Consider the following 12,346-nt stretch of genomic DNA (forward strand, 5'->3'; position numbering starts at 1 on the left):
CCTCATACACAGCCTAAGAGATTTTTAGGATTAATATTCTATGAGTTCACTAAGGAAGCTCCTTAGATCAAGGTAAGATTATTTTCCTTCCTACTTGAGTATCTAACAAATTATTTATTCAGTGTTAACCAGAAAGCACTCATAGTGAAACTTTCCATATGGGTTTTATTGTCACATTTTTGGTGTTCACCAACCTTTACAGAATGCCAGTCTTTGTGAATTGTGTAGTTGGCTTTATATGTGGTTTTGCTGGTCTAGAAGCAAGTATTTGACTTTTAGAAGAGTGACTTGACTAGAAATGATTTTTCTGTAAGATAACATATTTACTGTGGCATGTCATCAGTAGCAAAAGGGATAAAAGGAATTTTCATTGACAGGAAGCTTATTGATAGGCATAGTGGCTTTAGATCCATTTATCTCATTGTGGCCTCACTGCATGGAACTTCTGTAGATTTAAAGGGGAGCTCTGTGTTTCAAAGGGTAAATGGATCTGGGTGAATGTGGTCCCATTTGAACCAGTGGGCTATTTCATAGCATTAGATGTACTAGTTTTTACAAACTCTTCGTTTATTCATTAAATTCACTTTGCACCTGGCAGAGCTATGGGATTTGACAGGACCCAATACAACTCTTATGACACAAAATAACCTCAGCCCTTTGGTGCTGGCCTAAATGGTGCTCCGTGAAACTCTAATTCCAGTAGATGTCGTTTACTCTATGTACTGTGTTACCTGCTGAGATAATGAATCTTCCTGTACTGCCAGTTTTCAAGTCTTTGCTCTGAATAAAGCCAACAACTGATAAGTCAAAATGGTTCTATTATGTGTTTTTCAGCAGAAAGCTGATGTCACTATTCAAGGCAGAGGCTGGGAATGGATAAGGTGATCATTGGGAAAGTGGCGCACGATTAGATTTTCACTTTAGCAGAAAATGCTTTTGTATACTTATGCCTAAAAGAAAAAAATGTGTTCTATAAGCTAAAACACAGAGATCCAGGAGAGATTTTTAAAAATGCAGCTATTGGTCACCATACAGAATTCTGACATGTTATTTACAGAAAAAGGTTTTTCTTTTATTTTCTTTCTTTTTTCATTATGTAGAATGGGCACTGGTAAGACAGTCTGCTTTATTTCTTCTCTTAGAGACGTGATACCCATGCTTTTGTTTTGCCCTGCAGAAAAGGTAAACATGCCCTTCCTTTTGGCTACAGCCCCTGAAGCCCTGCCAGTAAAGGCTGACGATTCATTGCCCAGTATCCTAATTTTAACCTATCCTATTACTTAAGGATCAATCACTATCAATCACTGTGTTAATACTCTCTAGTCACAATAACCCTGGGATTTCATGGTCTTTTTATTTGTTCTTAGTAAAAACACGTTTCCACAGGATCTTCTTTTCAAAGAGCCCCAAAGTATTTACAATCATCAAATCTCTCTGAGACAGGCACGGACACATTTACTGTACCGCTCTGAATTTAGGCACACCTGCCTTCTGCCATAGTGAGCCCTCTTAGTAGTAAGGGAATCAGATCTAGATCTGATCTAGATCTGCTTCCCAGAATAGCTTTCTTCCCCTCAGACTACACTCAAATATATATTATCGAATAAATGGCAGTCCATGGAAAGAGGTTAAGTTGGTTATGTGAACTGAAGGCCAAAAATGTGCTGTAATAAATCTGGGAAGCTAGTATATGTCTCACATCCAACTAAAACACAGAGGGCTCTGGATTTTCTCAAATAAAAATGTTTTAGTTGGGATATTTTAGAAATTTCTTCAGAAAACAAATTCCAAATGGTCAATTTAATTATCCATAAGTGTTAATGGCAGTAACCTTTGCCCAAATAACCCACTTTCCCTAAGACAAAACCAAAAGGCATCTAAGTGATAACAAAGCAACTGACTAAGCTTTGAAGACAGTACTAATTTTAGTTTATAAAAACAATATGTCTTTTAGACAATTTATAGAAATACATTTTAAGAAACTCTACATAGAAAAAGAAAAGAATATTTGGGAAAGTTGAATTTTTTTTAAACAAAATACTTTGTACATCAATATTTTGCAAATTCCATTAAAATTACAAATAAGAAAATTCTTAGTTTAACCCTTTTGTAATGGAGACAACAAAGAGTCATGTTTGCTTCATGGGTGCAGGAATGTTAGCTGATGCCTGTTCAAGGTATGCCAAAGGTCCTTGAGGTATGTCTGCAGGCTTTTTATGTTGCATGTTGATCTCTTCTAGTACCTGTTGCCAGTGCCTGAGCTTTGCTAAATGCTTCTGGACCAGGGCTTCTTTTCTCTGTAATTCATTTCTTAACTCTGAGACATCCTACAAAAAAATCCAAAGAAAATATAGTTCTTGACTTGATAATTTAAGAACTTGTCTAAGAAAAACTAAAATGAAAGAAATTAACGGTTCTGTAACTGAATTCTGGGTCTTTATGTTCCAAAATTTGAATCAGCTATTTGAACAATCTGATGGAATTATTCACGAATTAGGGAATTATCCATGAAACCTTGGATTGGAAAGAACCTCACAGATCGAGTCCAATCTACAAGTAAACTGAATTCCATGTACATTATGTAACTGAAGATTTTGAGCAATAAGCAGAGATAGAGATTTCCTCCAGAGGAAGGCCATTCCAGTTCTGAGCAGCACTAATTGTCATAAAAAGTTTTTCTATACAACAAGCCAAAACCTTCCCTCTGTAATGCTATCCATTGCTCCTAGTTCTGCCCACGAAGATTCAGTCCACTTCCTCTTCTAAATGAAAGCCATCATTCACATTCCTCTTAAGTCTTTTTTTCTTCAAGCCAGCCACCCTGCCTGATTCCTTCAACAGATGCTCACAAAGCAGTCCCAGGCCCTCTCAACATCCCAACTTTGGGCTGGATCCCAAAGATCACCGTCCTTTCTAAAATGACTGAATTTTGCACAGGACAATTTCTCTGTGTGCTCTGACAAGGCTATCACCTTCCTCGTTACGGACACTGCCTCTGTAAATGCGGTTTAAGATTGTTTTGGCTTCCTAGTTAACACTATTGACTCCTATCAAAGTCCACATTAACTTATGTCTAGGTTTAGAGCTCAGAGAGGGACCTTAGAGATCTTCCGGCCCAAACCGGAGGAAGTCAGTATAACTGTAAGAGTGGTGGCTTTGTAATCAAGATGATGTGGATTTACATCCTAGTTGCTATTTACTGTTTATGGTACCTAAGGCAAATCTCCCCACCCCTTCAGACTTCAGTTTCTCATTTATAAAATGAAGGGGCTGCGTGGGATGACCTTTACCAGTGACAAGGAAATCAGGCTCAGAAAGGAACAATGCCCTGCCCAAGCTTGATGACACGTAAAGGAGAAAGCCAGTGTCTGGCTATGTCTCACACACTGATCTTTAGTATAGGACTTTACATAATTCCCCTTGACTTTCATCTAATTAAGGTCATCCCATCATTCTGGCCTGGTGAACTCTTTGGGGTCCTTACTCAACTTGTTAGCTCTCCCTTCCACTTTCTTGCCATCTGTACACCTGAAAAGCATGCAATCTATGTCATTACCAATAATGCTGAAGAGGATAAGGTCAAGAATAAATTTCTAGGGCACTCTATTGAGAAACCGTCCAGGTTGGCATTAATCTCTGCTCTTCGGATTCAGCATTCAACCAATTCTTCACCTACTTAGTTATTCTACTATTCAAGCCACTGCTGGATGCCATGCTAAAATCCAGGTATACAATGTCTGCACATTCTCTTGATATAGCAACCTAATGATACCATCGTGAAAAAAAGTAATGGGATTATTCTGGCATGAAATAGTTTTGATGAAGCCACAGAATAGCCACAGAACATGTAACTAACCTTCAACCAAATTTTTCTGGATCCTCTTATGCCAGTAACTTAAAAACCATCACTTAGTATTTGACCAGTTCCTGATGTAAAGGTTATTAAAGCTTCTTTTCAAGGTTTTGAATAAAATATCACAATTATCTTACTCACCTTAAAAAATTTATTTTAATCTATTATTAACTGTATGAAATTATAACATCACCTAAATTAGAAATGACAGAACACACTACACAGACCACCTCACCTATATTTTCCTTAAGAATTAATACCCAGGGGATTACAGATCAGCTTTTAAGTAACATTCCCCACCTACACATTTTTAAAGAACATGATAAATTCAATCAGCCTTTATTACTTCACAAGCATAAGTATTTTCAAGACTTCTGTGGATAAAGATTATTTTAAACCAAAAATCTTCAGTTTCAAAGAGATCAGGCCTTAACTACAACTTAACTTAATCAACAAATCTGTGACAAGAGTGAGATTTCAATTTTGTAATAAAAATGCTTAATTTGCCATAGTTGGATGGCTTGAAATGTAAAATGATTCTGAAAAATGTCACTTTTAGGTTGAACCTTGAAAAATAACAAGTACAGGTTGCATTTTAAAGGGGCCAGGTTTTTTGAAGGGGTGGTGGTAAGGTGGGTAAGTATGTTCTATATTTGGATCTAGATGGGTATTTAGTCTTGCTAAAATCTGAGTAGGTGAGACGGAGAGAAAATTTAAATTTATTACCTCTTTGATAACTTGCTCTGGTTTCTGGACAGACAGTTGTAATCTTTTCTGAAGGAAAAAGCACTCTGTTTGTCTTGCAACATCCAGAAACTTCTGAATACACTGATCCACACCTAGAATTCAGAAATAAATCCCCAAGGTAGAAGAAATATAATGATGTAATATATGACTACCCAACTTATTCATTATCAGTCTACTGAAAGGAGCATTTAACTAGGAAGTCAGGCTTACTGGATTGTTAATGTTAATGTCCACTCCAAATCTTTTGCTTCCAAGTTCATCTAGCTTTTCTGCCCCAGTGATCTGCATCTTTACTCCACCTCAGCCCTATAGGATCAAAGCCTTGATCTCATCAACCTCAAATACCCCACCTTTATAATTCATAACTCAAATTCCTGCATCTGATGCTCACTCCCTTTCCTTCCAATCCCCCCGTGCCTCAGCCCTTCTCTTTCCTCACTACAACCTCAGCTCAATCCATACCTCCAACCTTTCCCAACTTTTCTCTAGTCTGACTTCCTTTCAAATTCTCAATCTTTTAAGTAATTAATTCAATTTTACCCTATCCTCAGCCCTTGAATCCCTTGACTCCTTGTCCTATGGGCTCTCATTTCTTTCCAGACCCCAATCTTCTATTAAGCTAACCATCTGCCTTGTGCTGCCAAATGCTGATGGAGAACCAATCAGTTCATTGGATTCGCTCCAAATCTTGGCTATCCAATCTTAACTGAGCCCTCAGTTGTGCTACAAACTAATCCTTTTACTCACTCTGATTAGCTGCTGTTCCAAACGTCTTCTTAATAAACAAACTTTTATTAAGCACTTACTATGTAGCTGGTACCAACACCCTCTCTACCCCTAATACATCCTTGTTTAGTAGCAGAACTTTTCATACTTCACTGAAGAAACTGAAGGCATCCAAGCTTCCTTTCCTCTGCAATTCTATACTTCACAACAACTCAGCATCATACCCTGTCAACTCCCTCTCTGTACCACTTTCAGGATGAAGTTGCCCTTATTAATAAAAACCAAGCCCTCTGGTTGTCCTCAAACCCATCCCATCGCATCTCCTCCAAGGGCTTGCCTCTTCTATCACCTCACTCACCCTAATTTTCATTCTCTTTTTATACACTGGCTCCTTCCTTGTTTCCCACAAACATTCTTAGCATCTTCTCATCCTTAAAAAAATTTCATTTGACCTCACCATGCCCTCAGGCTATTATCCCATAGCTCTCCTCCCCTTCTTGGCTAAACTCCTAGAAAAAGCTGTCTATACTTAGCACCTCCACCCTCTCACTTCGCACTCACTTCTCAAGCCCCAGCGACTTGACTTCCAACCTTGCCACTTGGTAGAAACTGCTTTCTTCAATGTCACTAAGGACCTGAATTTTGCTAAATGCAACAGCCTATACACAGTTCTCAACCTTCTTGACCTGCCCAGTATCTGACACTGCTGACTCGACTGTGTTCCCTTTCCAGATACTATCTCTTCCTTGGATTATTGTGACATTGGTCAGTTATTCTCTGTCAGACTTATTCCTGGTTTCCATTTTTAATCCATTATGCATGTCCTGTCCTCACACATGGATATACCCCATGGTTCTATCTTAAGTATGCCTTCTCTTCTCTTTTTGCACTTTGCTATTGATCTCATCAGCTACCATGGATTCAACAATCATTGCCATTAAGAACTTTCCAAACACATCCAGCTCTCATTTGTTTCCAAATCTCCAGCCTTGGAATTGCTTGATCAGCATCTCTAATTGGATGTTCTGTAGGTGTCTCAAGCTCAACATGTCCACAATGGAATTCCTCATCTTTCTCTATAAACTTGCCTCTCCTCCTAATATCTTATTTCTATCAAGGCAAGCACCATTCCCCTAGTCACCTATCTTCATTATCCTTGGCTCTTGCCGCTCACTTGCCTCCCATATCCAACCAGTTGCTCTCTTGTTTAGTCTACCCCATCAAAATTTCTTGCATCTATCTCCTCTCTACTCGTACCACAGCCACCCTCACCCAGGCTTTCATTACTCATCACTTGGCCTACTATAAAAGCTTCCTAATTGATCTCCTGACTCCAGTCTCTCTCCTCTCTAATGTGCCCTCCCTTCAGCTGCAAAATTGATATTCTTAAAACAGAGGTCTAACTAAGGACTTCCCTTGCTCTAGCAGCTTGGAATTAAGTGATTTTGTTGAGAATGACATTATATTGCTCTAGGGGAAGGGCTATGAGAAAGATAGCATAAAGTAATGGAAAGAATGCTGAACTTGGAATTAGAAAAGACTTGGGCTTGACTTCTATCTCTATGGAAAATCACTTCGCTTCAGTTTCCCCTTCTATAAAATGGGATTAATACTACTTAAGAAGGATTGGAGTGAATAAAGTGCTATATAATATATGAGTTATTTAAGAAAATACCCCAAGACTGTTTCCACTAAATCATACCCCCTTCTCATCATCAATTTTAGGGCCTTTACCAACAACAGGTCATTTTGGGCCCCTGGCCTTATTCCTGCTACACAAACACTTGCTTTGTGCTCTTCACTGCAGCCAAAGCAGTCTCTTTGCTATCTGCCAAAAATACCAGGTCTCTGTGCCATCCCTAAACTCTGGCAAATCAAATTTCTTTCCCTCTTTAGAACACAAAAAACCCACTTTGTTCACATCTCTAAGGATTAATTCCATCAGGTTCTGGTTATTGCATTCATTACTGTAATTCTCATTGACTACCTTTCCCAATATAGGTGTACCCTCTTGTAATGTTGTTGAAATAATGTTTCTTAATGAAATCATTTTATTATAACCAAGCACCACTGTTAACACCATCAACATCATTCCTACAGAACTGGTCCTATAAAGCTATCTCACATAATAATAATGTTAAGTGAGGCATACCTGTATTTTACCTGCAGATGTAACTGTTTGTACATGTGCTTATATTTCTGTCACTTATACTTAGAGATGAGCAAAATGAGGCAGAGAAAAGCCATGTGATGGTCCATTTGTAGAAACTAGCCTATATTACAGAAGTACAGAATTTTAGAGAAGGAATTTCAGAAATCTACCTATTTAACACCATTCATAGATGAGAACAGTGAGACTCTCAGAGGCAAAATGACTTGTCCATGTTCAAAGGCTGAATGGCAAAGCCACAACCATCACCCAGATCATCTGACTCCTGGAATGACCTGCCCTCCATCTTAATCTGTATGTAATATGCGGGTGATACATGCTACTTCTTTCAAAAGGATTGTGTAAAAATGCATTATGAAAACACAGAGTAAATAACTAATGATAGAATTATTCTTAGGGTATTATTTTAGAACACATTTTTAAATGTAAATATTTTGAACTGCCTTGAAGAATGTTTTAAAGACCCTGCTTTTTAAAAAAAAATTCCAGTTACACTTGAATATGACACAAAATGGCAAATATCAAATGATAAGAGGCAGAATGGTACAGTAGAAAAAGTGTTGTATCTGGAGTCAGAGGATCTGTGTCTGAATTCCAGCCTCTGCCACTAATTATCTGTGTGAACTGGAGCAAGTCGATTATATTCTCTGATCTCCAGTTTGTTCATCTGCCAAATAAGCAGGTAAGACTAGATGACCTTTTGTGTCCCTCCCAACTATAAACGTATGATCTAAATTGAACTGCTATTTTGTTACCTACGTAAATCTTACTCTCAACTGATCTACTTATTCAAGAAGAACTGACAACCAATGATTTAAATGAATGGATCAAGAATGATGTAGGTAACTGATGGAACACAACAATTAAAAAAAAAATGAAGTTCTTACCAGTTCGGATTTCCTCCTGATCAGTGCCATTGACATAGTCCTGACTCACCAGGGACGCAAAACAAGCCTACAAAATTCAAAGGCAAACAAAAAAAGCTTAATTCATAAAAATAAAAGGATCCTCAGTGTTTAGTTTAAAAACAATAACAAATCATTTGGGCTTTGTGGCATGAAAGCAATTCATAGGTTCCTTGATGATCTTTAATTTCTAAAGGCATTTAGCAAAGCTCCAAGCCAATGAAAATATTAAATAATCTGATTCTGTAAATGAGATCAGGACAAATTCATAGGTGTCACTGATGTTTCCAGGTAAAACTATAGGAAGCTCTGAATAATATTAAAATGAGTTTCCGCTTGAATTCCTAAAGCATAAGCAACACAAGCAAGATCAACCTTACAAACTGTCCAAAACAGGTTGCAAAAGTCTACCACTTCGATACCTAAATTAGAAGTCCCAATTTAATATCTGAAATCTCTATTATAATAATTAAGAAGCAATACAATTTGTTAGGTGCTGTGCCAAGAGCAAAAGATAGGCACATTTCCTGTCGCTTCTAAACCAAAAAGCCAAAGATGATTCTCAGCTCTATTTATCAAGTTCTAATCTCGTGTCTCATGTCACCAACTGCCTATTCAACATTTCAAACTGAATGTCCTATACACAATTTAAACTCAACACATCCAAAACAGAACTTACTATCTTTCCCCAAGCTCTCTCCTCTTCTACACTTCACTTTCACGGTTGAGGGCACCAATATTCTCTCAGTCAGCCAAGTTCAAAGCTCAACTGTCATCCTGGAATCCTCTCTCTCTCACTCCCTATATCCAATTTGTTTCCAGGTACAGCCATTCACCTTTATATCATCTCTCATAGGTATTCCCTTTTCTCCTCTGACAGACTTCACAATGGTATAGACCCCTCATCACCTGGACCACTACCTCAAGTCTTCCCCCCAAGCCCTACTCTCGTCCAATTTCCACCCAGCTGCCAAAGTGATCTTCCCAAGTGCAGGTCTCATCATATCATCCTCATATTTGATAAACTGTAGTGATTCCTTATTACCTCAGTTTGATTTTTAAAGCCTTTCACAACCTCACCCCTTCCTACTTTTTCAGTCTTTTTATATTTTACTCCTCTATATACTCTAAACCCCATCTACACTGTCCCGGCATCTTCTCGACATTCTATCTTCCCCGGCCTTTTCCCAGCTATCCTCCATGCCAGGAAATGTTCTCCTTCCTCACTGCTTCCTTCTGGCTTCCCTTCAAAACTCAGCTCAAATCCCTTCTTCTTGCTAGAGGCCCCTCACTGCTAGTGCCTTCCCTCCGACACTGCCTCCAGTTTACCCTGTACATATGTTGAATGTAAGTAGTTGTCTGCACGTTGTCTCCCTCATCAGGTTACAAGCTCTTTGAGGGCAGGAGATTTGTCTTTTTTGAATCCCCAGTGCTTAGCTAAGTGTTTGGCACATAGCAAACAATAAAGTATATGTTTGTTGACTGACTAAAATTAAGCATAATCAGGTTTCCCTTTTTCACAGTCTGAGATGCCCCCTTCCTCCAGGGCCTTAATTTTATAGTGCTTGATACCTGGACAATACAGGTGCAGCAGACCAAAAGCACAGAATCTCACTGGTTGACAAATGGGCTAGTGAGCAGACCTTCACAGACCAGATGGGCTGATAATCGGATGTCAAAACATCTACATGGTCCAAGGGGTCAGTAGAAGGGCATGTTGGACAACGGAGGAATGACAAGAGATGGAGGGGCAACAAAAATAGCTGAGAGACTTCTGGTTAGCTTCCTATGATTAAGCAAGTAAACTTTACAATCCGCAGTTAACATCTCTGAGACCTACTACTGCAGCTTAAAATCTGTGAATTTATGGATAAAACCTACGAAATTTATCAAACTGATTAATACTGACTGGAATAAAATAAGGGTGCAATAAATTATCTATCACACTCTTGAGGTTTCAATTAAGCCCAGGTTCCCTCTCAGAAGTTAAAAATCTAGTTGGGGATAAATCACATACATATGAAAGGAAATTCAGAGTCAAAGACAGTTTATAATTAAGTACCAACATTAGCGAACACTAAGTGTCCTATATTAGTTCAGAGATGAGAGAGCATAACAATTGCAAAACTAAGCACTCGTCATATATCAGACATTGTGCTGGGATCTCTGAATGGAAAGACAAAAATAAAACAGTGCCTGATACAGTCTGCATTAAGTAAATTGAAAACAAAAGTATTAATACACTAAAAGGGGGTAGTCTGTGAAAATGCTCGGAGGCGGGAGATGGAGCGTCCTATTCGTTGACAGTGGAGGACACTGGAAAGGAGGAGGGGCAGGTTATGAAGAGCTGTGAGCCAGAGGGCTGCACGTCTGATCCTGGAGGAGACAGAGAGCCACTGGCGTTTACCGAGAGGAGAGGCGGTGACATGGTCCGACTAGGTCAGTGCTAAAGGGTAGGTGTAGACCAGAGCAGAAGACACGGGTCTCGGGGGCGAAGCGAGGTGAGGGGCGTGGGGGCGGGAACAGGAAGAGATGAAGGATGCTGAACCAGAATGGGGGGGAGGGGACGCAAAATGGGTGCGTTACCTCGAAAGACGCTTCCAACTCGTCCACTAAAGTACTATTAGAGTTCCTCGGACCGCCGGCCGCCGTTTGGAGCAACGCAACTTGTCCCGAGCTCCCGGGGGGTCCTGGAGGCGGAGGCGGCGGAGGGGGTCCCGGCTGCTGAGCCCCAAACATCCCTCCCAAGGAAGCTGCCATCTTGGGACTGGCTTCCCCACTGGGCATGCGTGGGGAAATAGGCTTCACGGAGCATGCGCGGAGCCTAGAACGCGAACCGAGCTTGCTCCACCTGGACCCGGACTGTAGGGTGATTGGCTGGAAGCGAAGGGAGAGCCACGTGAGGAAGGAACAGTATGTGGGAGGGGTGGCTTGGAGGAGGGGCCAGAGCCTGGATTGGGGCTTTAGCCTCCAATGAGACGAGATCCCTGGGCACACCGCGGAAGGAAGATCGTCTAGAGGAGGGCAGCGAGTCCCCCGAAATACTGCCATCTGAGTCATTTACTCTAAGCACATTTTCGTCCCTGGAGACTCCCCTATTCAACCTCCTCTTGGGACTAAGAAATAAACTTAACTTTTTTAAGAAATTAAATTTTTATTGTCATTTTCTGTTTTTCACATCACCAGTTATCCAAATATTCCGCTCCCCTTCCTCTCCAAGAAAGCCTTCCCATGTGACAAATCGTACTTTTTAGGGAGGAAAAAACAATCAGCACAACTGATCATACATTGAATAAGTACAAACAGATGCAACATGGGGTGGGGGCGGGGGTGTGGTTTGTCCTTCGTTCTGGAAAGGACCAAGACATCGGGAAGATGATCCCATGACCTCCAAGTAAATTGGAAAACACCTCCACGTTAGGAGTCGTCACTCCCCCCACCTCCAGTCACCCATGATTTCTACGTACTGTTCATACACTTCATACACTTTCCCTGAACTGAAATTTTCTCTCTCATCTCTGTCTTAAGTCCCAGCTAAACTCCCACCTTCTACAAGCAGCTTTTCCTGCTTCCCCCTTTAAGGTACGGTCTCATCTCGTTTTTGTCTAGTTGTTTACATGTTGTCTCATTGGCCCGGGAGCTCCTTGAGAACAGGGGCTGTTTCCAGGTTAGCAGAGCCTAGCACTGTAAGTAGGCACTTAATAAATGCTTGTTGAAGACAGACTGTGCCAATTGCATCAAGCCTCAGAATACTAGGAAACCTTTTTAATGGCATGAATGGCTACTGAAAAGCTCCACACAGGAAAAACCATGCCTACCACTCAGATTCTGCATGCCTTTGATGCAGTTCACAGAGTTAATTTACCAGTACGTAGGATCCTAGATGGAAAGCTGTAAGGATTTCACAACTCTCCTTCATCCTTCTCGTTTACAAATGAGGCCACT

At 40.2% G+C, this 12,346-nt stretch overlaps 1 protein-coding gene across 1 annotated transcript; it reads right to left on the reverse strand.

The window, feature by feature from the left end:
- Positions 1 to 110: 110 nt before the first annotated feature.
- MED28 (mediator complex subunit 28) lies at positions 111 to 11,188 on the reverse strand. Its single transcript, XM_036764756.1, has 4 exons — positions 10,988 to 11,188; positions 8,384 to 8,450; positions 4,580 to 4,692; positions 111 to 2,327 (listed from the first exon to the last, which is right to left on the reverse strand). Exons 1-4 carry the CDS (start codon positions 11,186 to 11,188, stop codon positions 2,130 to 2,132), a joined length of 579 nt encoding a protein of 192 aa, XP_036620651.1. The 3' UTR covers positions 111 to 2,129.
- Positions 11,189 to 12,346: the final 1,158 nt, after the last annotated feature.

The sequence above is a fragment of the Trichosurus vulpecula genome, chromosome 6 (assembly GCF_011100635.1).
Source record: "Trichosurus vulpecula isolate mTriVul1 chromosome 6, mTriVul1.pri, whole genome shotgun sequence".
NCBI classification, from domain to species: domain Eukaryota; kingdom Metazoa; phylum Chordata; class Mammalia; order Diprotodontia; family Phalangeridae; genus Trichosurus; species Trichosurus vulpecula.

Bases quoted from the DNA above. Each gene is read 5' to 3' on its own strand.
- MED28 (XM_036764756.1), bottom strand. From the start codon at position 11,188: ATGCCCAGTGGGGAAGCCAGTCCCAAGATGGCAGCTTCCTTGGGAGGG. The intron at 8,451-10,987 runs GTAACGCACCCA...TGAATTTTGTAG, and splicing joins AGTTGGAAGCGTCTTTCGAG to GCTTGTTTTGCGTCCCTGGT. The intron at 4,693-8,383 runs GTAAGAACTTCA...TCTGAATTCTAG, and splicing joins TCAGGAGGAAATCCGAACTG to GTGTGGATCAGTGTATTCAG.